This window comes from Vigna unguiculata, chromosome 5 (genome assembly GCF_037176805.1).
Source record: "Vigna unguiculata cultivar grain cowpea cultivar isolate G323 ecotype 2 chromosome 5, ASM3717680v1, whole genome shotgun sequence".
Classification (NCBI taxonomy): domain Eukaryota; kingdom Viridiplantae; phylum Streptophyta; class Magnoliopsida; order Fabales; family Fabaceae; genus Vigna; species Vigna unguiculata.
In genome coordinates this window covers 41,334,009-41,361,631 of record NC_140796.1, presented here as the reverse complement: position 1 = coordinate 41,361,631, position 27,623 = coordinate 41,334,009, and the positions used below count along the sequence as shown (strand labels likewise).

The window sequence follows — 27,623 nt, the reverse complement described above, 5'->3', positions numbered from 1 at the left end:
TATCTGAAACTAAAATCATTGCTATTTGATAACATTATATTCATTAAATTACACAAATGAACCACCACTGAGGAGTTGACTTTGTCTTTATCAGCACAGACACAGTTTAGTCACTATTTTTAATATACAACACCCTTAATATTTTTAACAACGTGTGAGATTGTCTCATTCAATTTCTCACCAAACCAGTTCAAGTCTTGGTCTGCGTTCCTGTTTCTCGATATCTTTCTCCTCCACTGTTATCACGTTATTATATACACTCCTCATATATGTTCCTGAATCCCTTCTCAAAAACTCTAAGGCATCAAATCAGAAAGAGTAACCATGAGGGTGAGTTACCCTCGTTTCTTCTTATTCCTTCTGCTACTTGCTGTGTTCTGCTTTGCCTCCTTAGCTTCTGGAGCCACTCTTCCCCAAGATGAAGGTATGTGTTTAGTAAGAACCACTCCTCATAGTGAATCTTTTAGTTTATCTGTGTGAAGTTCATAGTAATGGACATGGTTTCATATAAGAAATTGGTATCAGATGAGAAATGATAAATGGGTTAATTATGATTTTGTTATGACAGTGGAAGCTCTGAAAGATATAGGTAAGACACTTGGGAAGAAGAACTGGGATTTCAACGTTGATCCATGCAGTGGAGAACGAAATTGGACATCTGCAGTACAAGTAAAAGGGAGTGAAAATGAATTAAGATGCAATTGCTCTTATAACAATGACACCGTTTGTCATGTCACCAACATGTAAATTTCTTACTCATATTCTCTGTGTTCTTCTTAGTATTCAAGGTTATGATAGGGTAATTATGATCAAGAAGTTTGGTTAAGCATGTGTTGTTCATCACATTACTTTCTAGAACCAGAAAAAGATCTTTTAACACTTACTTTTTCTCACTTACAACTTTGTTTGATAATAAAATGTTACATTAAGATATTTAATTAAATTATTTGATCAAAATTAATAAAAACAATGGTAAATTAGTTTTATAAGATAAAATGGATCTCAACCTACCACAACCCTTAAAAAGATAAGGAAAATTATCATTTGACAAACAAAATTTTCACAAAGTTAACAAAGTTTCTAAAAACAGAATTAAAGTTGATTAATTTTTTATTTTTTAATTAAAATAAAATAATAAATAATATTTTTTTACTTAAATAAGAAAGTTTGTCAAAACTTTTGTCAAAAATACTTTGTTAACATATCATAACTCAAAAGATAAAGACACCCTACCTTCATTCAATGCTTCAATCATTCACTGATTTCCAGAAAAGTTAAAGAAGTTGTTTTCATTTTAATATTTTTTCTCTTCCTTATCTTTTCCCATCTTTCCTATCCTTATCATTGTTTTTAATATTTAGACAAAAAATGTTCATTAACTTTTAGACTTTAAATTTGAAGATAACATAGCTTTTTTAATTACATATTTTATTTAATTAATGTGGTGAAAAAAAATTAATCATAAAAATAGATACTGTAATTACACATAATAAGATAATTGAAAGCTATAATAAATGATTCACTTAAAATTATATTAAAAAAAATATGTATATATATATATATATATATATATATAATTACATCTTCTGAATGTTATTATTATAATTAAATTTTTTCTTTTTATATCAACAAAATTAAAGATATAATTAGAGAGGAAAATTATAGAATCTTGTAATTTAAAAAAGAACAAAATTTATTATAAAAATAGGGTATGTAGATAAAAATTGTGATTTTTAGATTGGGATAGATAATCAATCATGTTTTTGACAGATATAATACTTATGTGGAAAAGGTTTGTGCAAAAAGATTAACTAAAAATATCAGAAGAAAAATCTAGGATGAAAAAAAAAATTAACTCAGTTAAATGCTGTAGTTTGAAGTGATCTCTAAACTAGCCAAAAGATCAAAGACTGTAACACCGTGTGCTATAAATGTAGTGTAAACAAAATAAAGGTCCACATTTATGGGTTCAGTCAACTTTGAGGTGCTCAATTATTCTGCAGTATATAATGTCCTGCTTCATGACAAAAAGTAAATGACTCATTGATTTTTCACCTTTGACTTTTTTAAACCCACCACCTTCATTCTGCAACATGTTGTTTGTATTTTTTGCAACTTGTCTGTCACATGTGAGGGTGCTACCAAGTTGTATTTCTCTATTATCATAGCTTTTGAAACACTGAAAGCTAAGTCTTAACGTTTCTTAGTTTCCTTTTTTATCATAAAGATCATATTATTCAATGTGCACGAGCAAACAGTTATATTTGAAACTTAACATACAAGATCTTTTTGGTGAAGAAGTTTGACTAAAATGTTTAGCTTCTATCAGGATTTAAAATCTGATTTTATGAATAATCTCAGTTGAAGTTCAGTTAATCCAATTATAGAAATTTCTATTAAAACAGCAGATTTAATCTTAAACACAATTAAAAAAATTAAGATTAGATGTTTGAATTGTGATTGAAAATGTAATCATTATTGCTATCTAAGCAGTTCTGACTAGGGTTTTGAGATAAACTTCACTGTTATTTTAGTTTATGCACTGTACTATTAATATTTATAAATATATATTTAATTATATTTTAGATTTATGTTTAAAAATTTAAATTTTGAAGTGTTACAAAGAAATATTTGATTTAAAAAATGGAATGAATTAAAGATAGAATAATGGAGATAAGATTAAGAAGATTAACCATTTCGTTGATAAATAAATGTGTAGAATTTTGAAAGCACAAAATCTCCCAGGAACTCTCCCCAAAGATCTGTTCAGATTGCCTTTCCTACTAGAATTGTAAGTAATTCTTAACTTTACTCAAATTAAATTTGTTTTTTACCAACATCTATGAATTGTTTTGCATGATAACACATTCTTTGTTGCAGTGACATTAGTCGCAATTACGTGAACGGTACAATTCCCAAAGAATGGGGCACCACCAAACTTCTCAACAACATGTATGATTTTCCTGTCATCTTTTAGAGTTTAAAATCATCAATGTATATAATACATGACCCTCACATGATGGTAATATATTGTATATAACATCAACATAAATCTAACACCGAGACTTTTTAAATGCTGATAACCAGACAGAAATATCAATAGCAGTTAGTGAATTATACCTATGTTTTGTTCCATATTAGGTTACATCTTTTGTGAAACTAGGTATTTGTTATCTATACATTGCAACAAGAATCTATAATGGCAACATGTTTCTTGATCATAACAGTTCCCTCCTTGGAAATCGATTAACGGGTTCAATACCAAAAGAGATAGCAAACATATCCACTCTTCAAAGTTTGTGAGTTCCTCTTATCAAAGAAAAAATTTTCATTTCATACACATGAAATTATTATTAAATAAATTTAAAAATTCATATAATGGAACTGAACTTTATCTTGAGATGTGCAGGGTCTTGGAGGCCAATCAACTATCTGGAGAACTTCCTCCTGAGCTTGGAAATCTACCCCAAATTCAAAGACTGTGAGCACTTCAATTTATTTGTCATTTACAAAGGTCAATGTTAGAAATCTAGTTTGATTTCCATGGCTTAAATTCATAATTTGTTCTTGTTTGTTCTTATCAATTATTTGCAGGTTACTTTCCTCTAACAATTTTACTGGAGAGTTACCTGAAACATTGGCCAAGCTCACTACATTGCAGGATATGTAAGCTTAAATCTTTATTGTACTATTCAATGATGATGACTAATTTAAAAAATTGTTTTTGAACTTAATGTAACCCTTTCTCATTTTTTGATCCCTTTCATTATGCAGTCGAATTGGGGACAATCAGTTTTCTGGGAAGATACCTGATTTTATTCAAAGTTGGACAAGTCTCCAAAAACTGTATGAACACTCCTTCATTTCTATTTTATTAGTATGCTTTAATTATGTTTATTGATTGAATCAGTTTGTTTTATTTTCTGAAGTTATTAATGATTACTTTGCTTTGACAGAGTGATTCAAGGGAGTGGTTTCGATGGGCCTATTCCTTCTGCAATCTCACTTCTGAAAAACTTAACTGACTTGTATGCATGAATTTATTTATAGTGAGCAAAGTTTCAAAATCAGTGATAGTTTTAACTGTGTTTACTTAACTCTTTTTCTGATGTGAAATGCAGGAGAATTAGTGATCTGAATGGATCTGAACAATCATCTTTTCCACAACTTAATAACATGACGTTAAAATATTTGTGAGTTTAAATCTTTAACTCCTTCATGGAATAAAATTCGAAAAAAGTCAAGCAAGAGATTCTAATAACATAATGCTATCCATTTGTTGTTTCCCAGGATTTTGAGGAATTGCAACATCAATGGAACACTACCAACATATCTCGCGACAATGACAACCTTGAAAAACTTGTAAGCACATGTTTTTCCACTTTGTTTGCTTGCAATTACTGTTTACATCTGATATTGTTTAGTTTGTTTTGCAACTTGTATATCCTTTTTATTTCAGAATTACACTCCTTTGATCGTATGTTTCCCTCTAACCTATTAAGTTGCAGAAATCTTTTCTGTGACCATTTTCTTCTACTGCTTTCAAACTCATTCTTATTGTGTTTCCTTTTCAGAGACCTCAGCTTTAACAAATTGACTGGACCAATTCCGAGCGACTATGAAGCCCTGAGAAAAGTTGATTACATGTAATACCTCAGCTTTAACTCATTTTGTTTTATCATGTTAATATTTTTTACTAAGTAAATATTATTAGTATTATCGTTACCTTACAAACACCAAAAAATAATAAAATTGTTTATTTCAAGATATGATTTTGCTATTGAGAGGTGATGGTTTATTTGAATCATTCAACTTGATGATCAACTCAACACCAATCATGAGTTAAGTTATTCAATACAAAAAAGAATAAATCTCTTAAATTTAATTGGACGACATTGAAGTAAATTTTAAGTTTAATTCAGAGTATACTTTACAGAGAACAAGAACACAGGTAAATGGGTGTAATTAAGGATGCCTAGCTTATTTTACTTAATGTTGGATCATCAACAAATATTAGGTTGTGTATATTAATCCCTTCATATTTTTGTAACGTAGATATTTAACTGGAAATCTTCTCAATGGACAAGTACCTGCATGGACAGAGAAAGCTGACAATGTGTAAGTTCTCTTTCAAATGCTACATATAATAGTTCAGCTATTCGTAGTAAATTAATCTTTTTGGAACTCTTATTGCCTTGTACTTTGATTGTGCATCTTGTTTATTGGATTAATGGTTTTAATATTCTTAGGTTTCTTTAGAAGATTCCACATATTTCTTTTGGTTGGTATAATAATATCAAAAGTCTGATTCAAAATTTATAACATGTATGCAGAGATATTTCATACAACAACTTCACGACAAGCCAAGGGAATCCTACATGTCAAAATGGAAATGTGTAAGAATCTTGTAGTTATGTGCATTTTTGTTTGCAAATTTAAGAATCTAACTCATAGTCTTCTGTTATATGTCACAGGAACTTGTTTTCTAGCTCCAAAACGCACAATGACTCGTAAGTTTACCATTTTTGTTATAAGTAAATAGTTTTTGCATGTTATTTTTATAGGAATCTTACATTGACCGTGATGAGATTAAGCTAATGCATTTCACCCATTCAATCATTTTCTCAGAGGAACAGTTGCTTGCCTGGGAAACAATGTCTGTCAAAAAAGTAAGTTTCTTCAAAGAAACCTTTTACAAAAATTTTGAATCCTTTTATGAAGTAAAGGAAACCAAAACTACCATGCTTATGTACAAATTATTGTTTTGGAACTCGAAAAGTTAGCAATGTGAAACCACTTAACATTTTATGATACTACAAACAACAGATTTAGGTTTTCTTTGGAGCCATTTGCAAGTATTGTTATTAGAAACTGTTTGAATACCTTCTTTTCTTAATTTCATCATTGCTGACCTTGTCATGTTTGTTCTAGACTCATACTCCCTTCATATAAACTGTGGTGGAAAGATGATAACAGAAGGCAAAAGCACATATGATGATGATTTAGATAATGGAGGGCCAGCTAGATTTCACCGAAGTGGATCAAAAAGTTGGGCATTTATCACTACTGGTAACTTTATGGATAATGATGCTGGCGACTACTCTATCTGGCAAAATAAGTCAGCTATTTCAGTGGACAACGCTGATCTCTACATGGATGCACGAGTTTCTCCCACGTCTCTAACTTACTATGGATTTTGCTTGGGAAATGGAAACTACACAGTCAATCTACATTTTGCAGAAATCATGTTTATCAATGATTCAACATTTAACAGTTTAGGAAGACGAGTATTTGACATCTATATTCAGGTATAGATATGTATATGGCTAACACTTCTTTTACCTTTTTCATAAAGATCTTTCCTGTTCTAGATTTTATGTTCTGCATTAATATCTTAATAAGTGTATATTTTCCACTTTATAGTCTCTATGGAAACTTCATTAATCAAACCAATTACTACTTGCTACAATATTTTAACCAGTAAGAAGATTGAAATATTTAATGCTTTGTGTTCATCATGAACCATTAAGATTTGAATTAAATGTTGCAGGAAGAGCTGGTGCAGAAGGACTTCAATATTGTAGAAGAAGCAGGAGGGATTGGCAAAGCAATCATAAAACACTTCACTGCAGTTGTGAGTGGTAATACTTTGGAGATACGTTTGTATTGGGCTGGAAAAGGAACAACTAGTCTCCCATTTAGATCAGTATATGGTCCTCTTATATCAGCTATATCAGTTGAACCTAGTGAGTTGTTATTTGCTATATATGTTTATTATTATCATAAAATGTGGTCTTGATATTATCATCTAATCTAGATGTCTCTTGTATAATAATCAAACAGACTTTACACCACCCTCAGAAAATGGAAGTAGCATATCTGCAGGAGCTGTGGCTGGAATTGTGGTTGCAGTAGCAATAGTTATCATTCTTGTACTTGGTATTCTTTGGTGGAAAGGATGTCTAGGAAAGAAAAGTTCTTTAGAAAAAGGTAAGCAAAGAAACTCCTTTTATTGTCATGATTATCAGTCAAACATTTTTCTAAAGCACAGATTTATAGATGTGAAAAAACTGAAATTTTTCCATGTTCTGTAAGTTTGAGTATGTGCCTTGATTAGTGTATCTTATTATTGGACCATTAAGACTAGTGGCTTTCTTGCTAAGTACAAAGTAGCAGGCTTGCACTGAACAGAGTGTAAACATGAAAATTTGTCATTATAAAAGGTCTCTGATGTTTCTTCTACCTCAATTAACAGAGATAAGGAGTTTAGACCTGCGAACTGGTTTGTTTAGTTTAAGAGATATCAAAGCAGCAACAAACAACTTTGATGTTGCAAATAAGATTGGAGAAGGAGGATTTGGTCCTGTGTACAAGGTATTTTGCATTATATAAAATATTGTGTATATTATATAATTTAACATTTATTTTGGAATGTTTTTTTACATTGCAATAACTCTATCATTCATGGTAAAATGCAGGGATGTCTATCAGATGGAACACTTGTAGCAGTGAAGCAACTTTCTTCTAAATCAAAGCAAGGAAATCGTGAGTTTATAACAGAGATAGGCATGATTTCTGCTTTGCAACATCCTTGTCTTGTTAAACTTTATGGATGCTGTGTGGAGGGTGATCAACTACTATTGGTATATGAATATATGGAAAACAATAGCCTTGCTCGTGCTTTATTTGGTAATTCTTCCTACACAGTAAACTTTGGTTGTTGTTTTAGTGATATAGTTTAACTTATGCCTATGACAACATTGTACTGTGGTCTGATTTCTATCATTTTACCAATGAAGGACCTGAAGAACACCAAATAAGATTGGATTGGACAACAAGATACAAGATTTGTATTGGTATTGCTAGAGGTTTGGCTTACCTCCATGAAGAATCAAGATTGAAGGTTGTCCATAGAGACATCAAAACCACTAATGTGTTGCTTGATAAAGATCTCAACCCAAAGATATCAGACTTTGGTTTGGCCAAACTTGATGAGGAAGAAAATACTCATATTAGCACCCGAATAGCTGGAACATAGTAAGTTCCTAAATCTTTTGTGTAGGTTCTTATAGGGTATATTTTATATGCATAGGATTGGAGTCTAAAGAAACAAAACTACAGGGGTTGGAGATGATTTAATCAAATTCAAATTTTCAAATATGAGATGGAAAAATGATGTATGAACAAGCTGATTATATGAAAAGTTTAGTCTCAAATACAATCTAACATAACATGATCCATGTAACTAGCTAGTTCACCTGGTAGGAATAGAATTAGGTTGTTTTTGTTGTAGTAAAAGCAATTCATGAAGATTATGCAGGTTTCTCAAGTTTACGTATCTGACATCTTTTTTATTGTGCAGTGGATATATGGCTCCAGAATATGCCATGCATGGTTATTTGACTGATAAAGCAGACGTCTATAGTTTTGGAATTGTTGTGTTGGAAATCATAAATGGAAGGAGCAACACCATTCACCGTCCAAAAGAACAATCATTCTCCATTCTTGAATGGGTAAGTATTCTCAAGTTGTGTTCATTTCAACTGTCTTTGACAATATTAACCAGCTGCTATAGTAAGATTTAACTTAGAATAACATTGTTGAGTTTAGTGTAGCATGCTTCAATCTAACAATGATCAAATATAAAAAAAGTGAGGTATTAACCATACCCTTCTTTTGACTCACTTTGGAATCAAACTAATATTGTATTTTGCAGGCAAATCTGTTGAAAGAGAAAGGTGATCTAATGGACCTAGTTGATAGAAGATTGGGAACAAACTTCAACAAAGAGGAGGTGTTAGTGTTGATAAGGGTGGCTCTCTTATGCACCAATGTTACTACACAGCTTAGGCCAAGCATGTCTTCAGTGGTAAGCATGCTAGAAGGAAGAACTGTTGTTGAGGAAGTGTTTTCAGAGGCAAATGATGTGGAAGAGAAGAAGATGGAGAAAATGAGGCAATACTACCAAGAATTGAGTATCTCAACGGATGAGCCATGGACTTCATCATCCACTTCTGCAGCAGATCTTTATCCTGTAAATGTGGATTCTTCTTACTTGCAGAAGAGAGGTTAGAGACCTTCAACCAAATTTGTATAAATAATTTTGTTGTAATATAAACATTTTATTTCTCTCTTGATTTCCATTGGGGTTAAGTCTTCCCTCTTGATTGTAACATGTTTTCATTTGTAAGTGTAAGTTCTTTGATGGCATTGAAGTGTTTGGAGCCATTTATAGATAGAGTTATACAATAATGCGTTTTCCTTCTCAAAATCATATCAACCCGATTTCACCAATAATAATCTCATTATATTGAACAATAATTTTTCATTTGTCTTGTATTTTAAATTCTATAGACGTTGTTGTTACTTTGATACAAACAACCAATTTAAGAAAAATAGTGGTCGTACTGTACCTCCATGATTTCATCAAGCATTCGTATTCATTTTTTGAAAATTCTAATTTTACCTTTTAGGGGTTTTATTTTGAGTTCGACATTATACACTAGTTATAGAATACATAATCCAAAATATCAAATTGTGTAATTCAGAATTTTTTTTCTTTTGTATTTATATAATTCAAAATACAAAATGAAAATATATACTATAGATTACACCAATTCAGAATACAAAATAAATAAAAAAACATATTTCAAATTGCATAATATATAATACATTTTTAGGAGAGAGAAGGTGAAGAGTGGAGGAAAGGGGTGTAGTGAGAGAAGAGTGGTGCGTCATTGGAGGAAAAAAAGGAGGTACCTATGGATGAAGAAGAAAAGAAGAGATGGGTGTATCGGTGGAGGAGAAAAAAGATGGAGGGAAAAAGATAAGAACAAATGGGTATTTTAACAACTTTAAGATGCGCAAGTTGAAATTTATGGAAGCGCAGGAAGAAGCTGCCATAAGAGTGAAGAATCTACCGATGCCTTTACTTCAATACTTCTAAATCTTGCAATTATGATCATTAAGTCTTTATCTACCAAAGTAAGTGTTCCTGCAGAAGACAAACAAGATATGTCAAACACAAGTATTATTATCTTATCCTGATCCGCCATCTCCTCAGTAGACTTCTTCCCGGTTGATACATGTTTTTAGACCCGAGAGGGGTTATCTGCATAAGGGACTCCGAAGCTCAAGTCAGTGAAATCTCTAAGAAAGTCAAATATGAGGATTAGGAAAGTAATGAATGCGTACCTTTAATTCGTGTGGTCCATGCATATTTATAAATTATTAATTATGTCTGGCCACATCATGGGCTGAGCCCTTGTTTGGGCTGTAGGTGGGCCTGGGCCTTAGCCCAGGCCCTTAGTTTGATTATTGTGGGTTTCATGAATCTTAAAAGTGCTTTGATTTCGTTAAGTTTTTCAGAGTAGCCGGTCTAGACCGGCTACTCTTTTAGCGGCTTAGGCCGCTATTATTCTTCTGTAGGCTTAGGCTGGTTACTCTTTTAGTGGCTTAGGCCGGTTAGGCTTAGGTCGACTTAGGCTGGTTACTTTATTTGTTCCGCGTATATATGGTGATCGTTTATTATTATTATTTGGTTGGACCGGCTAGGTGCGGTACACCAGTCCCCTAGCCTTTGTCGATATATATATGGCGGTGAAAGATGATATGTGTTGACGTGTTCAACTATTCTATGAAAACATTATCCAAATAAACATTATTTTCTGATACATTTCCATAAGATTAAAAAAAAGACAAAAAAGAAATTACATAAAATCATTATCGGATGTTGACATCTGCAATATATCTCAATATATCTGATGTCAACATCGCATCACATAAAATTAATAAAAAAAAAGTTTTTCGAATGTCAATATCCACAACATGAAACAGCATACCGGATATCGACATCCATAATAAGAAAAACTTATACAAAAAAGAATTTCTGATGTCGACATCCGCAACTTCATACTGAATGTCGACATCCGTAATAAAAAAATAAAATAAATAAAAATTCTAGATATCAATATCCATAACCCAAAACTATAAATCAAATGTCGACATGTATAATATTACAAAGTTCAGAAATATTATTTGACATCCGACTTGAATTATATATTTTTTTTAAGAATATTGTTATTTAATTAAACAGTGATGATATTATTTTGTTTTACATTTTTTATACGCTACTTATATATTTCTTTGTTATTATTAAAAATTTTGTTTTCTTAACTCAGTTTTTAATTTATTTATAATTTTTTTTATTTGGTCACTAAAGTGGTTACGGATGTTCACTTTCGTAATTTTATTTTCTTAATAAATATTTATTTATTTTTAGATGGTGTATTTTTTGTTTCATTTTTTCTTTTAATTTCTTCTCTTTCTTTTTTAGTTTTTCCAATAATTATTTTATTATTTATTTATTTATTTATTCTAATTATTTGATAAATATATTAATAAGAATTTAAAAAATTAACTAAAAAAATATTAGATTTTTGTTAAAACAAATTTCTGAGAAAGAAGAGAGGTGGGGAGGGAGAAGAGAAAATTAATTGCGGATTTGAGAAAGTGAAAAAGAGGAGAGGCAGGTAGAGATGGCAAATAAATCTGTTCCCGCGGGTATTGTCCAAACCCGTCCCCGTTTTGACGAAAAATCCCCGCATTGACTGGATATGGGTATGGGTATGGGGAATCCCCGACTTTCTTAGTTGGGTATGGGGATGGGTATGGGGATGTACATATCCCCGCCATAATATCTGTCCCCGTCATATCTCCATTCTCGTTTAAATTATTAAAATATTCACAATTAATGAAGTAACCATATATATATATATATATATATATATATATATATATATATTCTATTTTTTATTTCTTTTAATTATTTGGTTTGTGATGAAACTCATTTGCATCTCTAATATATTTTTTATCTTATGATAACCTTTATGCAATTATATTAAAATGATGTATGTTAATTAAAAAAAATGATGTCTCACATTTGAATATTTCTATTATTTTTTAATATTTTTATTTATTATATATTTTTCTTTCACATGAGAATGTTTATACCCTCAATTTAAGGTAATATAACAAAAATTATTTACTTATTATTATTATTAATTTTTGTTTAATCTGAAGAACTCTTTTGTTTCATTAAAATAATAATTCGTTATTTTTCAACTATTGAGTATATATATTGATATTTGAAAAGTTTTCTTAGTTCTCTAAGATATTTTTCATCTTATCATACTTTAATTATACATTTGATTTCCTTTGTGCGATTTCTTTCAATAGTCTCTCAAATTATTTTTAAAACACACATTTGTTAGTTTTTTAATATTTTTATTTATTGTTTATTTTCATCATGTAAAAAAATATTTTGATATATTCTATCTAATTATTTTTTATTTTATAATTCATTATTAATCATACTGTAATTTTTTCACTTTAAATTATGTTTGAAGTGGTTAAAGTTATATATATATATATATATATATATATATATATATATATATATATATATATATATAATGATATTTAGGAATAGTATATAATAATTCACTACAAGAAAAACATGAAATAGTGATTGATTTAGTCATTAACCCATATCAGTAACTATTTTTCGTCATTGGTGGTAGTAATTGATTTATTGTCTGAATCAGTGATTAAATTAGTGACTGATTCAATGATCGAATCGGTACTTGATTTAGTGACCAATTTAATTACTAATTTATTTGTAATTTAATGACAAATTTTTTGGTCACTAATGATATTTCTATTTAATTTTAACCACTTCAAACATAATTTAATAATTAGTTCTCTAAGGTATTTTTCATCTTATCATACCTTAATTATACATTTGATTTCCTTTGTGCAATTTCTTTCAATAGTCTCTCAAATTATTTCTAAAACACACATTTGTTAGTTTTTTAATATTTTTATTTATTGTTTATTTTCATCATGTAAAATAATATTTCGATATATTCTATCTAATTATTTGTTATTTTATAACTCATTATTAATCATACTGTAATTTTTTTCACTTTAATTGTATAAATAAATTTTATTTACTACAATATAAAAATTTAATGTAATTGCTATGAATATTTATTTGTCACTATCCAACATATATTGAAGTTCAAAAGATACAAAATCTATGTCAAAATTTTATTATTATGTTTATTATTTGTTCTTTGTGTCATTTTGATCAAGTGATGTATTATAACTTTTATTAGTCTATAAAAAAGAGATTCATTAGAATTTAAAAGATTGAAGTAAACAAACATTTAAAATATATTTTAATTTGAATATTTGTTTTCCTTTTATATTTTTTTGAAATATTTTTTAATTTTATTAACTGAGTTTCATCAATGTTGTAGTTCGCAAATTTAATAAATGTTTTGGTTCTCATGAAATTTTATTTGGTATTCTAATCTAAAATGTAGACAATTATAATTTATTTCAAAGTATTTGATATGGAAGAAATAATCATCCTCCTAATATTGAATATTTGATAATATTATGTTTTCTTTACCGTAATTTTTTTTTCTTTTATAAAAATTAATATTGAAATAGTTAGAACACGGGTACGGGTATGGGTACGAGATTATACCCGTTACCCGTTAGGGATGGGGATGGGACAAAAGTTTGATACCCGTTGGGTTTGGGTATGGGGATGGGGATGAATTTTTTATGCGGGGATGGGTATGGGATAGCGAAACCCGTCCCTGCCCCGCCCCGTTGCCATCCCTAGAGGCAGGGAGGGAGAACAGGAACCAATTGCGGAGGTGGGAAAATGGGAAAATGGGAAAGAAGAGAAGAGAAGAGAAATGTTACGGATGTGAGGAGGCAATTAGGGTAAGAATTGGGAGTGTGACTGTGCAATAAATAAGAGTGAGAAATAGGAGAGAGAAATTTACTTATATTTTAACAGATTTAATAGAGGGTAATTTGGAAATTTTGAAATTTGTTGGAGGTACTGAAGAAAGTATTGGAGGTGTAGGGAGAAGTCCCCTCTACCAAATAGCAATGTACCATTTGTTCCACACCCTTCCTGCACTCCTTTTTTTTTCTACACCCTTTAAATTTTGGAATCCCACATTTGCCCATATGAAAAAGTGATTAAAATAAAGAGAAAAATAAATGGTATTCTTGTCCTTGCTTTTAGCAGTGCGTTCGTCCCTCCCCTCTTGACCTCACTTACTGCATTTTAGCTTCTTCATTACTCTTTGATGTTTTGTGTGCCGAAGGAAAACATAAAGAAAAATTGAAGACTTGGTGCGAGTTTGAGGTATTGCTTTCGGTCTCGGTTTTGTGGTTGTCATTCTTAGATCTAACAAAACAAACAAACAATCTAAAAGGAATACATGTTTTATTAGGATGTGAAATGGGTGGTAAGTATAAAAAATACAAACATGATTTGCAACCAAGTATAATTAGGACAAGGAAATGTAATTGTTCGTTTAAGTTGCAAGCCGAAACAATTGGGAAAGGAGAGGGTTAGCAATTGAAGGTAATATGTGATATGCGCAATCATGAGTTGTTGAATACTTTAGTTGATCACCCATATGCTAAAAGATTGAAGTTGCATGAGCATTTTGTACTTGTTGACAAAGTATGTGTCTAATGAAGCCTCCAAACATCTTGCTTACCCTCAAGGAAAACAATAATGTCACCACAATAAAACAATTGTATAATGCAATGTATGCTTATAAAAGATCTTTGAGAGGATGCAGAGCTAAAATCTAACAACTAATGATGTTGTTGGAGCATGGCAAATATGTTCACCAGAGTAGATGCATAGAGTCTTCAAATCATTGGTACAAAAATGACTTTTCACAATAAGATATTATTACATCACTTTTTATGGAAACAATGTAAAATATGACGAGGTGGTATTTTCATTATTATGAAATGATATTTTACATCAGTTATGTAGTGAAACGATGTAATGCATGATTAAATTTGTATTTTGAGTTTTTTTTAATCCCAAACATTATTACATCAAGTTGAATTTAGGACTGATTTAATAAGTATTTAAAATATATTTTAATTTTTATTTCTTTCAAATTAGGTTAACCTTTTTTCCCTATTGAATGGCTTTTCATTTGTATTACTCTTTGCAATCTTCATTTTTTGTTTGTCTATCTCTTTGTAGCTACTAGTTTTCACATCTGATCTAGTGTTGCTACCATGACCCATGTGTAGGGAAGAAGTTGAAAAAGAAGCTTCGGTTGTTGATCGTCGCTCTCGTGGTGACTTTCCACACTATAAGTATCTAAATGGAACAAAACCATAAATTTATCATTTATGGATGGTTAAGTTAAATTTTAATATTCTTCATTTTAATATATTTTTGTTTTCTTAATCATGTATAACATTGATGTAGATGATTCTAGTTCACAATTATGGGAATTGTGATCTTGTGACCCTTAAGAATTTTATGCTAACTTTGTTTGAAATTATAGGAATGTTTGGGAGATAAAGCAAAAGATAATTGTTGATATGGGCGTTGATAGAGCTTAAAGATTCACACAGATCAAGCCAACTTTGGAAAGCTGACTTCTTTGTATTTTTATATGTGGTAAACGGTATAAACCTTTTTGTTAGAACAACTTAAAATTTTATCCCTATTAAATTATGTATATAAATCTATACACCATCTACAAATGTGTTTATTCTCAAGTTTCTTTTAATTTAGAAACACTACTACTAGATTAACTTTATCAAGTAAGAAAGTAGGATTATGAATTTTATACCAATTGTTTGACTTTGTCTTTTGTTTTGACACAAAATAGTTGAAGTCTGGGATGTATAATTACGATCACGTGAGCGATTTTTTTAAAAACCACAATATATTACATTGGTTATTTCTTATAACCCATGTAATATGCACTTTGAACTTTTTTAGATTTTTAACTAAATACAAAATCGGTTGTGATAACCGATGTAATATTATACAACTTATTATATTGGCAAACTCTACATCAATTTTATAACCGATGTAATATGTCTTGTATAATCAATGTAAAAATTCCTTTTCGTAGTAGTGGATGTTGTAAGCGACCTATTTTGGCTATGCAATTAAGTTCTTCAATGCACTTAACATTGTTTTATTGATGGACAATGTAACACCCCAATTTTTACCCCATAAATATAAGACTAAAACTTTGCCCCAAACATCTCCTAACATTGACCACTCTCCATCTTCCTCCGCATCTTCCTCCGCATCTATTCCCGTATAAAAATGATCATCAGAGGTGGAAACCACCAATAGAATGTGTGAGCTAACGGAAAAAATAACAATAGTTTTCACCACATTATGAGTTTGAAAATACTTTTCAATAGAAATCATAAACTAAAAAAGAAAAATAAAACATCATACAAATACACATAAAACCTATTGTCTCATATAATAATACAACCACTAGCATCTCAGCCTTAGGAAACTAAGTTTTAACTCTAACACACAACTTACCAATGGTGTCACTTCTCATTATTCCCCTTGAGCCTCGACGAAGTACACAAGTGTCAATTTCCATTACTCCCCTCGAGAACCCCAACGAAGTACACAGATGTCACTTTCCATTACTTCCTTTGAGAACCTCGGCTTCACCTCCGATACAACTATGCAAAGTTACCCTTCACCACCTTTCACTGAGTTACCACACATAAACTTGCGAACACAATAAAACAAGAAACAAGGACACAAGAATGTAAGGTCTCACTACCTCTTACTTTTCACTTCTTCCTTCTTCCCCATAAAAACTCAACCTTTAAAGCTTTCTCCCTTCTTCTTTGACTTGTCCTCATTTCTATTAAAACTCTTCTCTTAAACTTTATCTTCTCATATATTTATAAGCCTAATATAGTTAAGGAAAATACAAGATTTTATTCACATTATTATTATCTAAAAATAATATATCACAATTATATCTGAATATCTCATAATATCTAACAATATCGCAATATATCTTTTAGTTTGTAACAATACAATAATATCAAAGAATATTAACTAATATCAAACAATATCTAATAACATATTTTAAATAAAATAAATCTATTAAATTATAACTATTTTATCTTTTACTTAAAATATTTAACCATATTTTTATATTTTCTAATTATTAAAATTTATTGCAACACATAGACAACACCTACAAGACCAACAAATCTAGTTTGTTGTTGCTTCATAATGTAGGTGTGACATCAACGAGGTTGAATTTCAGTGCAACATCAATGTTGCTATTAAGTGAAAGAGAGAAAAACTTCATCTAAGCTCTTGAAAGACTATAAGGGTTATTTTTTATATATGATGCATTGCCAAAAGTGATTGTTAATGATAGAGACCTGGTTTTGCACTGTATTTCTTGAAGCTTGTCATCTTCTTTGTCGATTCCACATAAATAAAAATGTCAAATCAAAAGTGCAAGATGTTAATGGGGTCTGGTGAGGCATGGGATGTTGTGGTGGATGTATGGGGCACTATAATGGATTATGCAGACTATAAGTCATTTGATTATTGTGTTTCTCACTTTCAAGAATTTTGTAGTTCATGGCCTTTATTCTTTGAGTATTTCAATAATATGTGGATCTTCCCTAGAAGGAAAAGCATGTGAAGTGTTGGATTGATCAAGTTATGCATTTATGCAACACAACGCTAAATCGGTATGTTTAATTTCTTTCATCACCAGTGCAATAAAGGCTTTCTGCCTCGGTTATTTTTCACATTTTGCCTCGGGTCTGGAACCGAAGCATATTGGGGCGAGGCCAAAAGGTACACATTTTGGTCTCGGTTGTTTTGAAACCGGTGCCATATACACCGTTTTCTGCCTCGGGTCAGTTACGACCGAGGCCATAAGTGATAAATATTTTACCCACCACAGGATTTCTATCGCACAGCTTCTGCACCAGAATCATCAATGTCACCTAACCGCGACGGCACCAGTGCCAGAAGATTGCGTGTGTGTCCCTTAAAGAATGAAAGTGACAGAAAGAAAAAATGCAGAGTTGGAAGGTGAAAATGGTGTGGTTATGGTGGAGTCCCCTGTAGCCAAATTCGCTATCCATGAAGTAGTAGCTACTGCTGCCTGTTCCACTGATGATCCTGGCCCCGATTCCATCAAAGACTTCAAACTGCAAAATCCCAAATTTCATTTTTCATAACTCGCTTTTTAAACTTTTTTTCGATTGTGAGAGGAGTGTGAAATAGTAGTAGTACCTTGGAGAAGAATAGGCACGCTGCCAGTGAATCAAACGCGCCGCTGCAGCAAAACTCCGGTTTCCCGAACGTTGAGAGGGTTCAAGATGCTGACGCAGGATTGCAGAAGGTTGTGGCGGTGGAGGAGGAGGTGGAGTACTCGGAGGCGATGGCGACGGTGCTGCGGAGGTCGCGGAGGAGGAGGGAGAGGTCGAGGGCGAAGGCGATGCGGTCGTCGTTGTTGCTGGAGATGCGGTTGACGCCGTTGTCGGTGACGAAAGAAAGCGAGAGAGAGAGAGAGACCGCGCGAGAGAGAGCGACAGAGAGAGGAACCCTATGGAGGCGCTGGCGCGGGGAGGAAGAAGGGTTCAGGAATTTCAAACCCTAAATAAACCCTATGGCTTCGGTTGTTAGAGGAACCGAAGCCATTAATCCCCTTTTGGCACCGGATCTCCTTGGACCGAGGCCTATACCCTGATTTCCAACCACTTTTTGGCTTCGGGTCCTACTGGACCGTGGCCTATACCCCTCTTTGGCACCGGTTTTGAGCGAACCGGGGCCTATACCCCTCTTTGGCTCCAGGTATTTAGAGAACCGAGGCCTAAAACTTGGCTCTAATTGCAAAAATGCCACCGCGCCATTATATGCTTCGGTTCCTGGCCAACCGAGGCATATAAGGCGAGGTAAAATGGGAATTCTGCACTAGTGCATGGGTGGTAGTGATATATTTGTAATGGTTGGTATTGTTATGAGTCTTTTGTAGTTTTTTTTTTTTGTGTACAGGGTTGAGTTTGTCCATTGGAATCTAAAGCAAGTACCGCAAAATAGTATGGGGAACTTGTGCTCATGTTGGGATGCAGTATGCAAGGTTATTATACTACAACATAATGAGATAAAAACATCATGTGAGCAAATTCTACATGTCATGAGTCACACTTTTAAGTTGAATATCTATAAAAGACCGGTGGGAAATATGTCTAAATATGTCATGCTTCAAATTGTAGAAGAGTTTGATCTTGTTAAACATGTGGAATTTGACTGTGAATGTTGTGATTGCATGAGTTTGATCATGTTAAACATGTGGAATTTGATAGTGGATGTTGTGACTGCGTGTTAAGGCATACACAAGGTTTACCATGTGGGATTTCAGAATTTAGGATGAAGAAAGAAAAAATGGGTACAAGAAGAAATAACATTATATTTTTTTTATGTGAACTTTTATAGGATTGGTTAAAAGACCAAATTGCTCCATATGTTATTGTTGTCGTACGTAATATCTAAAATTTTGTACAAATGCAAATTTAATTTATATTATTTATAAATTACATAAATATTTTATTGATTTAAATATATATATATATATATATATATTATTAAAAATAATAATAATATTAATATTAATAAAAAAGTATGGGATAAATCTACACTTGAGAAGGGCGTATCCCTCTCTTGTAACAATCAGAAAAGAATCTTTGGAGATAAATCTATAACAAAGTAATAGAATAAAACAAACAACCAAATAAAATCTAACTAAGGTAATCATTTTCTTGAGCTCTATAAATGGTGGCGTGAACGAATGTAAAATCAGGAAAAGGATATAGGCAAAAAAACCGAAAAGAACCACTAAAGCGAGTGCACAATAAACAGGGAAGAAAAACAAAATTTTGCAGAGTAAACAAAGCTATGCTAAGGTAAGGTTTTTTTTTCTTTTTTTCTGAAGTACAGTACACCCTAAACAAAATCACATAAAGAAAAAAATTGTGATTAAAGAAAATGTACATTGGGTATTCTAGTGAACTTTTTTTGGAACAGTTTTAAGTGGGAATAAAAAAGAATTGCATAGAAACACGAAAAAGAAGTTGCAAAACTAAGGTTTAAAGAGAATTAAATTTTGTAAGTTACCTAATAAAAGACGGATATTTTCATAATTAAAAAAAAGTATTGAAATGGATATTAGAAAAACATGAAATAAATATACACATATTTATTTTCATTTCAATATTTAATTTAAAAATAAAATATTATTCATATTCATATTCATATTTAATCAATATAAATTTTAGTCTAAATTAAAATGAATTAATATCATACTCTTAAAGACATTTTCATTTATCATTCCTGATTTCAAACATTTCATATAAAATTACGTATAAAGACAAAGATAGATATCAAAAACTATATTTGATAACTGTATAAATAAGTTACAGTATTCTTTTCAAGCATAGATATAACTTAGGAAAAAAACACTCATCTATTAGTTCACTTACTTATCAGTAATTCACTTCTTCCTCTCTTAAAATTTAATAATTTTTCTATTAGTACTTAATAGATTAATCAAACCGATTTTTTCATTATTAAATATTTCATAAAAGCTTTCTGAAAAATTTTCAGAAATATATATTTTTGAAATTTATCTTAGAAGTTTAAAAAAAAAATTATTGTAAACAAATATTATTTGTATAGATGGATTAATTATCCAAATACCATACATTAAAATATTATTAATGGATGAATTAAATTGACTTTTTGTTAACTGACTCTAACTATATTTGATTTTAAAGGATGGATGACTTCAAATTTTTGACTAATTTAAAGATAAAATATGACATTTATTTACATTAAAAATATTTAATTAATCTCTTAACAATTTATAAATGTAAATATTACTTTTTGATATTACATTAATAAAAGTAGTTATTTAAGAAAAACCAAATAATTAGTTATCTTATAAGGTTATCCTTACCCAATAGACAAGAGCAATACTCGAATATGATGTAAAATTGTATTTCTTAATAGTGAATTTTAAAGAAATATATGGAAAGCGATATTTAGAAGTAGACTTGATTAAAGTAATTTGAATATATTAACTTGTTAAAATTGATTTTAGTATGTGGTTGTGTTCTCTTCTTAACACATGATTAAAATCCTAAGGGTTGAGCTTTATGTGGCCAAGCTTTGTCTGATCGAGTTTTATGTGACCAAGTTATGCGTGAACGAGTTTTGTGTGTCTAAGCTCTGTGTGACCGAGTTCTATGACCAAGTTGTTAAAAAGTTGGATAATATATATATCTTATTTAATCGTACAAAGAGATAAGAAGGTAATTAATGCTTGAAGAATAATATATATATATATATATATATATATATATATATATATATATATATATATATTGTTGTAGGAGGGTTGAGGTAGTGAAATATTTCTACAAAAGAGTGGTAAGAGAAGAAGAAAGAGAGACAAAAAGAAAATAAAGAGAAAGAGGAAGTAATTTATCTACTATCAGTGAGCTACGTGAATGAAACATTTATCATTTTATTTTGTTATTTTATTTATTTACAGGTTAAATATATTTTTGGTCTTTTAGTTTTTAATAAATTTTGTAATTAGTCTATTTTGAAATTTTAGATTAATTTAGTCCTTTATTCTTCGAAATACGTGAATTTAATCCTTTTAATCAAATTTTGTTAAGTTTATTTGGCATTTCAAGCGCGTTTCATAGTAGTATTTGACTTAACATTAAAGAGCAAAAATGTGTCAAATAGTATAAACAACTCAAATATAATCCTGAAATGTGTACGAAAATATTATAAACCCCAAACTTAATTTCAAAAATTAACAATTTTGTCATCATATATAAAGGCATCAAGTGTATCATATTATACAAACTAAACTTAGTGAAGATTAAAAATCAAATAACTTGTCACACATAAGTTTTGGAACTAAATTTCAAGTTCAAAACAAAACCAAAGTCTAATGTTTTGTATAGAATTTAAAGTTCATTTAAAATATTTATATAAATATTTAATAAAAACGTTAGTTTTTGTAAGAATATCACCATAAGATTTATAAAAAAGTAAATTGAGTGTCAATTTAAGGATGGACACTATTACTTCATTTTTACAAAAAATTGAACTAAATTGAAACTAAAAACAAATATAGGAACAAAATTGAGTCATTTTAACACATGGCACTATTGTGAAGTGACACGTGTAAAAAATTAAAAAATTAAAAAATTAAAAAAAAATAGAAATTGACATGTGTTGTTAACTTTAACACCGGTCAAACTAACGGTAATGACTAAATTGAATTATTTTTAAGAAAAAGAAGACCAAATTGAGACAACAAAAAACTTAAAGACCAAACTGATATTACTTGACAAATAGAGGGACCAAAAAAGTAATTTAACAAAAAAAAAGTTATGCACTATATGTTTTTTCATAACCATTTCTTAGATGTGACTTGATTATCATATTTTTTTAGTAATTACATATCTCAATTTTTAATTAGATTTTGATAAATTATTTTTTAGTCATGATTTTTTTAAAATAGGTATATTGTTGAAAAATAAAATAATAGATTCATTTTTTTAAATGATAAAAGAGAAGATACCCTTAAAGATGAAAATAATACAAATTTACTTTTTTACCTATTTTCAAGCATGATTCTAATAATTCAATTATTGAATTAGATAACATTTTTTAAGATTAAGAGAATTATAAGCGGGAAATTTCATATTAATTCATTTGAATTATAGGCAAAAGGTTTTACATTAATTATTTGGAACTTATTATAAGAAAACATTTTCAAATATGATAATATCCAAGGAAAGAGATGAAATTAGAAAAACTTATTTAAAATGAGAGTCATATCAAATAAAATTTCAAAATTATGATATTTTAAGGAAAAACATACAAGGATTTTAATACTAAATTATATATACTTTTGTTATATTAGTAATAATAATTAAATATATAAAATTTAAGTATATTATTTTGATCCTTCAAACTTTTCGATCAAGATTTGTCACTACTATTGGTCATGGTGAAACTCATTTATTTCTACTAGTTACTACAAAACTATTCAAATATTTATAAAATATGATAAAATGGAATATGTGAATTTTAAAGAGTGTTGTATATTTTGATATATTATAATTTTATATGATATTTTGCATACTTCCTTGTCTTATTATTTGTGTATGAAAAACAGAATTTAAAAATCTCACATTAAATATGGACATATCAAGTGTTTCAAGCCCCTTGACAACATTACCCTCATTTCTCCTAGAACAACCTGACAAACTAATGTTGTTAATAATTATTTAACATTTAAAGTGAGAGGTTTCTCAACACATACATTTGTGATCGTCCCAAATGCCTGACTCATTTTGGAGGGACCAATAGTGATCTCTTTTTACATGCCACCAACTATCCATATAAATTCTTATCTTCAGCAACTATATAAATATTAGTAAAAGTATGATTAGATAAAGAAGAAATAGTAAATAAATAATATTTTTTATCCTCTCCAAGTATTAGAAAGATCTAAGATGTAAAAATATAGTATGTAAAAATGTGATGTAAAAATTGTAATATATACAAATATGTATAAATACATCTTTAAGATTATATTTTTGTTTCATTAAATTTTATGTATAACATGATTATCTCTTAAATAAAAATTAAAAATCAGGTATTTGAAAAGGAACGTCACAGCTTAGGAATTTATTGAAAAGAAATTAGGTAAATTTTTAATTTTTTTATAAAATCTGTAATTAAATGTTAATAAATTGTAAAACATAAAATTAAATATAATGAAAAGTAAAAAAAAATATTAAGATATATTTTTCTCTCATTCTTTTAAGTTAAGTATTTTCTTTCTTATTATTATTATGTGTTCTCTTTTGTTTCCAAAAAAAATAAAACTTAAAAATAAATTCACTACTTTTACTATTATTCTCACTTTTTTCATTTTATTTTCTAGGAAAAAAAATATATGTCTCCTATCCCACTTAATATAAAGTATTAGTTTCATAATATAGTATTTTTTTTATCTCATGAACCTTTTTTAAAATAATTCTTTTTACGAACATAAAATAAAAGTTGACTATTATGTACTTTTATATAACTACTTTTTAGTGGTAGCTTAATTATCATATATTGTCTTTTTAGTAATTATGTCTCCCCTTTCTAAGATTCAAAAGATTAGAGGTGAGAAAATTCATATAATTTTTTGGAACTTGATTTATAAATACATCCTCAAAATATAGAATATTCAATTAGTAGAAAAGTTTATTTAAAATGGGTCAATATCAAATACAGTTTCAAAACTTTTTTTAAAAAGAGATTTTAGTAATGAAGATTATAAAAACAAGGTTGCAAAATAAAATGCAAGATAAATTTTACATTCAAAAAATGGCTAAAAATTTTAGTTCCAATTCAATTATTGATGAGTTAAAAAATTTGAAGAAACGGACAGTAATATTTTAGATATATTTATTATTTATTTTATAGTTATAGTTATATTATATTATTTTTTTTCTCTTATTTTTTTTATTAATAACCGGTGACAGTCCATCTTACATTTTTAAGAGTGGAAGACATTTGAGTTAATGTTGTTCAAGAAAGTCAAAATGATGATTCTCATTGAATTTTAAGATAATCAAGAGGTTATGTAAATGTGTATTTTTAAGAGCTAAGAGGAGAAGAATATGATTCTATTAAGAGAATGAAATGAAAAAAATAAGAACATGGGCATAAGGTAACAAAAGGAATAAACATAAGAACACAAAGGCTTGAAGTGATAAAAACAAAAGATGGAAAGAAAGGGAGAGGAAGAAGGAGGAAATGTGACATGTCACTTAAGGGATGGTCCAATCCTGTCATTTAAACCTTGGTTCAAGATGAGACTAGGAAGCGCAAGAACACTCAAAGAGTATTCTCCTCGTTCACACGATGGCTAAATCAAATTGACTATAATATTCCAAAATGTTCAATCATTTACAAATGGTGGAGATATCTCCTTATATAGGCTTTGGAAGAACTCTTAGCAAATACACAAAGATGAAATCTAAAAGCTAGAGTCACATGAAAATTAGGGCTACCTAGGTTGACCTAGGCAACACCTTGCTCCTCAAGGGTGATGCCACACTCATTGACCCTCTAGAAGGTTAACCAAGCCTCCTTCCACTCCTTTACGTGCCCTTCTATAGGTTAGGTCAAGCCCAAGTGCTCCTTTTATCCACAAAAGTATGTATTTTTCAAACAAAGGATGTAAAAGGTACTCCTTATATTAAGGCATGTGTAGCATCCAAAAAATTTACAATGCAATACCTTTGATACACAATGTATTAGAATTATATTATATATATATATATATATATATATATATAGATAAAATAATAATAATAATTAATGAATTATTTAAAAAGTAGTTATTATTATTAAAAATAATAATAATAATAGTAATAATTTTATTTAAAAATAAAATAACAAAATAATAACAAAAATATGTTAGTTAAAATTATAAATGAATGTTCAACTATTATTATTATTATTATTATTATTATAGAATTTAGGTAAGTCATTATTTTGTTAATATTATTTGATACTACATTACCAATTTTATCTAATGGATCTCAAGGCCCATAAACCTTGTAAATATATCTAGTATTCCTTAGGAAAAATACAGTCTCATGCTCATCCTATCTTACTCTAATGATCGTATATTTGAGCGTCACAGAATCTTTTATAGGTGAATCTTTTTATGTGTTTCAACCCTCAAAAGTATCTCATCAAGGTTTATCAAAGCCATCAAGATTTTGTCACCTTTCCAAAAACTTACCTCTAGTCTCCGGTATATATATACATATATATATATATACATATACATATATATATATATATATGTATATATATACTATATATATATACTATATATATATATATATATGTATATGTATATATATATATATATATATTATATACTATGAAAAAAATAACAGGATAATGAATGACCTTATCTCCACGTACAAAGGAGATAAGGTGTAATTAATGCCTTTGTACTTGGTTTTGGAAACACAATACTATAAAAGGGAAGGAGAAGTTACCATTAGTATCGAGAGAGTGAAATTTTTTTATGGATAGAAGAAGAAGTAGCAATAGAAGAGAAAAAAAGAAAGAGTAAAATATATGATGTAAAATATAGGAAAAAGAAAGTATTGTAAAATATACGAGGTTTTAATGTTATAATATATAGACATATATATAATTAAGTTCTTAAAACTACATCTATGTTTTATGAAAATTTAACTATGATATAATAATAATGTTTAAATTAATCAAGTTTAAAGGACGTGACATTATGTCTTTCACCCACTACAAGATTTAATAGCTACAGTAACATTTGCTTAGTTACATCTATAGAAAATGTTACTACATGTATACTATAGTTATATTTTCTTAAAAATGTTACTATAAAATATATTACGAGGAATAATGTAACATATTTTTAAGATGTCACTGTAGATCCTTACACAATTTTTAGTAACATTTCTTTATCATAATTATTACAAATGTTACTAAATATCAATCTTATTAATTATAATAACGTTTTTCATATAAATATTATTATAAATTATATTAACTTATATTTTAAATTAAAATTATTATAAATTATTAATTTATATTAATAATTATATAATGATATTTTTCAATAAATATTATTATTAATAAAAATAATTTATTATATTAATTTTTAATAAATGTTATTAAACATTAAAAAATAAAACTTTTAAAAATCATATTATTAATATTATTTATAATACAATATAAAAATTATATTAAAAAATGTTACTTACAAAATAATTTCGTATGTAAGTCATTATAATACAATTTTTTCATTAAAATATAATTGCTTTCATTTAATAGTTTAACACTCAAACTAAATTGGGGTTTAACTTGGTCTTGTTCGTCTTCATATTGTTCGACTGACCAGAAACGCTCACGTCCCAACGTCATCAATCCTTTATCTCTGAAGTTCGTTCCAACGGCAGCAATCCTTCATCACTGAAGTTCGTCTCAACGATAATAATGTGGCTGGGGTTCGTCGGCAACAAATCGTTCATCTAAGGTTCGTGCAGTTCACTAAGGCGTCCTTCGTCTGAGGTTCGTGCAGTTCTTCCTTCATCTGAGGTTCATCTCTATCTTGATCAACGTCGGCTGAGGTTTGTCTAACTCACCCTCTTTGTCTCGACCCCTCTCTACTGTGACAAATGTCAAGCTAGTGAATTTGAATGAAAATTGTGCGATTTTGTGAACGAGGTAAGTGATTGATTTAGGGTTTTACTTTTTCGATAGTTTAGGTTCCAATCTTAATATAAATACAACTGAGTTTGAGTTTAGCTCTAGTTGAAGGAGTACGAGTGGCCATTGTTGAAGGCCAACATGTACATCGAACGACAACCACACTATTGTTGCACATGAACTGTTTGATGAGATGTTGAATAGGGACCTGCTCCACGTGGAAACGTATTACGAACTCCCAAGTGGTTGTCTCAAACCAGGAGAGAATGGTAACTTCTCGCTTCTATTTTATGAACTTGATACTTTGAAAATAGAAGCTTCTAATTATGCTTATTATTTACTTATTTTAGGGTTATTTTGTTTACAAAAATTGAGGGCTTGAAAAGAAAGTTGACTA

The 27,623-nt window shown here is 29.5% G+C and overlaps 1 protein-coding gene across 1 annotated transcript; it reads left to right on the top strand.

Moving 5' to 3' along the window:
- The first annotated feature begins 93 nt into the window (after positions 1-93).
- LOC114183962 (putative leucine-rich repeat receptor-like serine/threonine-protein kinase At3g14840) lies at positions 94-9,271 on the top strand. Its single transcript, XM_028071173.2, has 24 exons — positions 94-424; positions 569-743; positions 2,720-2,791; positions 2,881-2,952; positions 3,228-3,299; positions 3,410-3,481; positions 3,595-3,666; positions 3,775-3,846; positions 3,957-4,028; positions 4,122-4,193; positions 4,291-4,362; positions 4,575-4,646; positions 5,056-5,118; positions 5,334-5,396; positions 5,475-5,510; positions 5,629-5,669; positions 5,932-6,308; positions 6,551-6,746; positions 6,844-6,990; positions 7,256-7,374; positions 7,479-7,689; positions 7,800-8,037; positions 8,363-8,513; positions 8,717-9,271. The coding sequence occupies exons 1-24, from the start codon at positions 325-327 to the stop codon at positions 9,071-9,073; spliced, it is 2,994 nt and encodes a 997-aa protein (XP_027926974.1). The 5' UTR covers positions 94-324; the 3' UTR covers positions 9,074-9,271.
- The last annotated feature ends 18,352 nt before the right edge of the window (positions 9,272-27,623 follow it).

Excerpts from the sequence above, each read along its gene's own strand:
- LOC114183962 (XM_028071173.2), top strand. The coding sequence starts at position 325 with ATGAGGGTGAGTTACCCTCGTTTCTTCTTATTCCTTCTGCTACTTGCT. Across the intron at positions 3,300-3,409 it reads ATATCCACTCTTCAAAGTTT|GGTCTTGGAGGCCAATCAAC; the intron begins GTGAGTTCCTCT and ends TGAGATGTGCAG. Across the intron at positions 3,667-3,774 it reads CTCACTACATTGCAGGATAT|TCGAATTGGGGACAATCAGT; the intron begins GTAAGCTTAAAT and ends TTCATTATGCAG.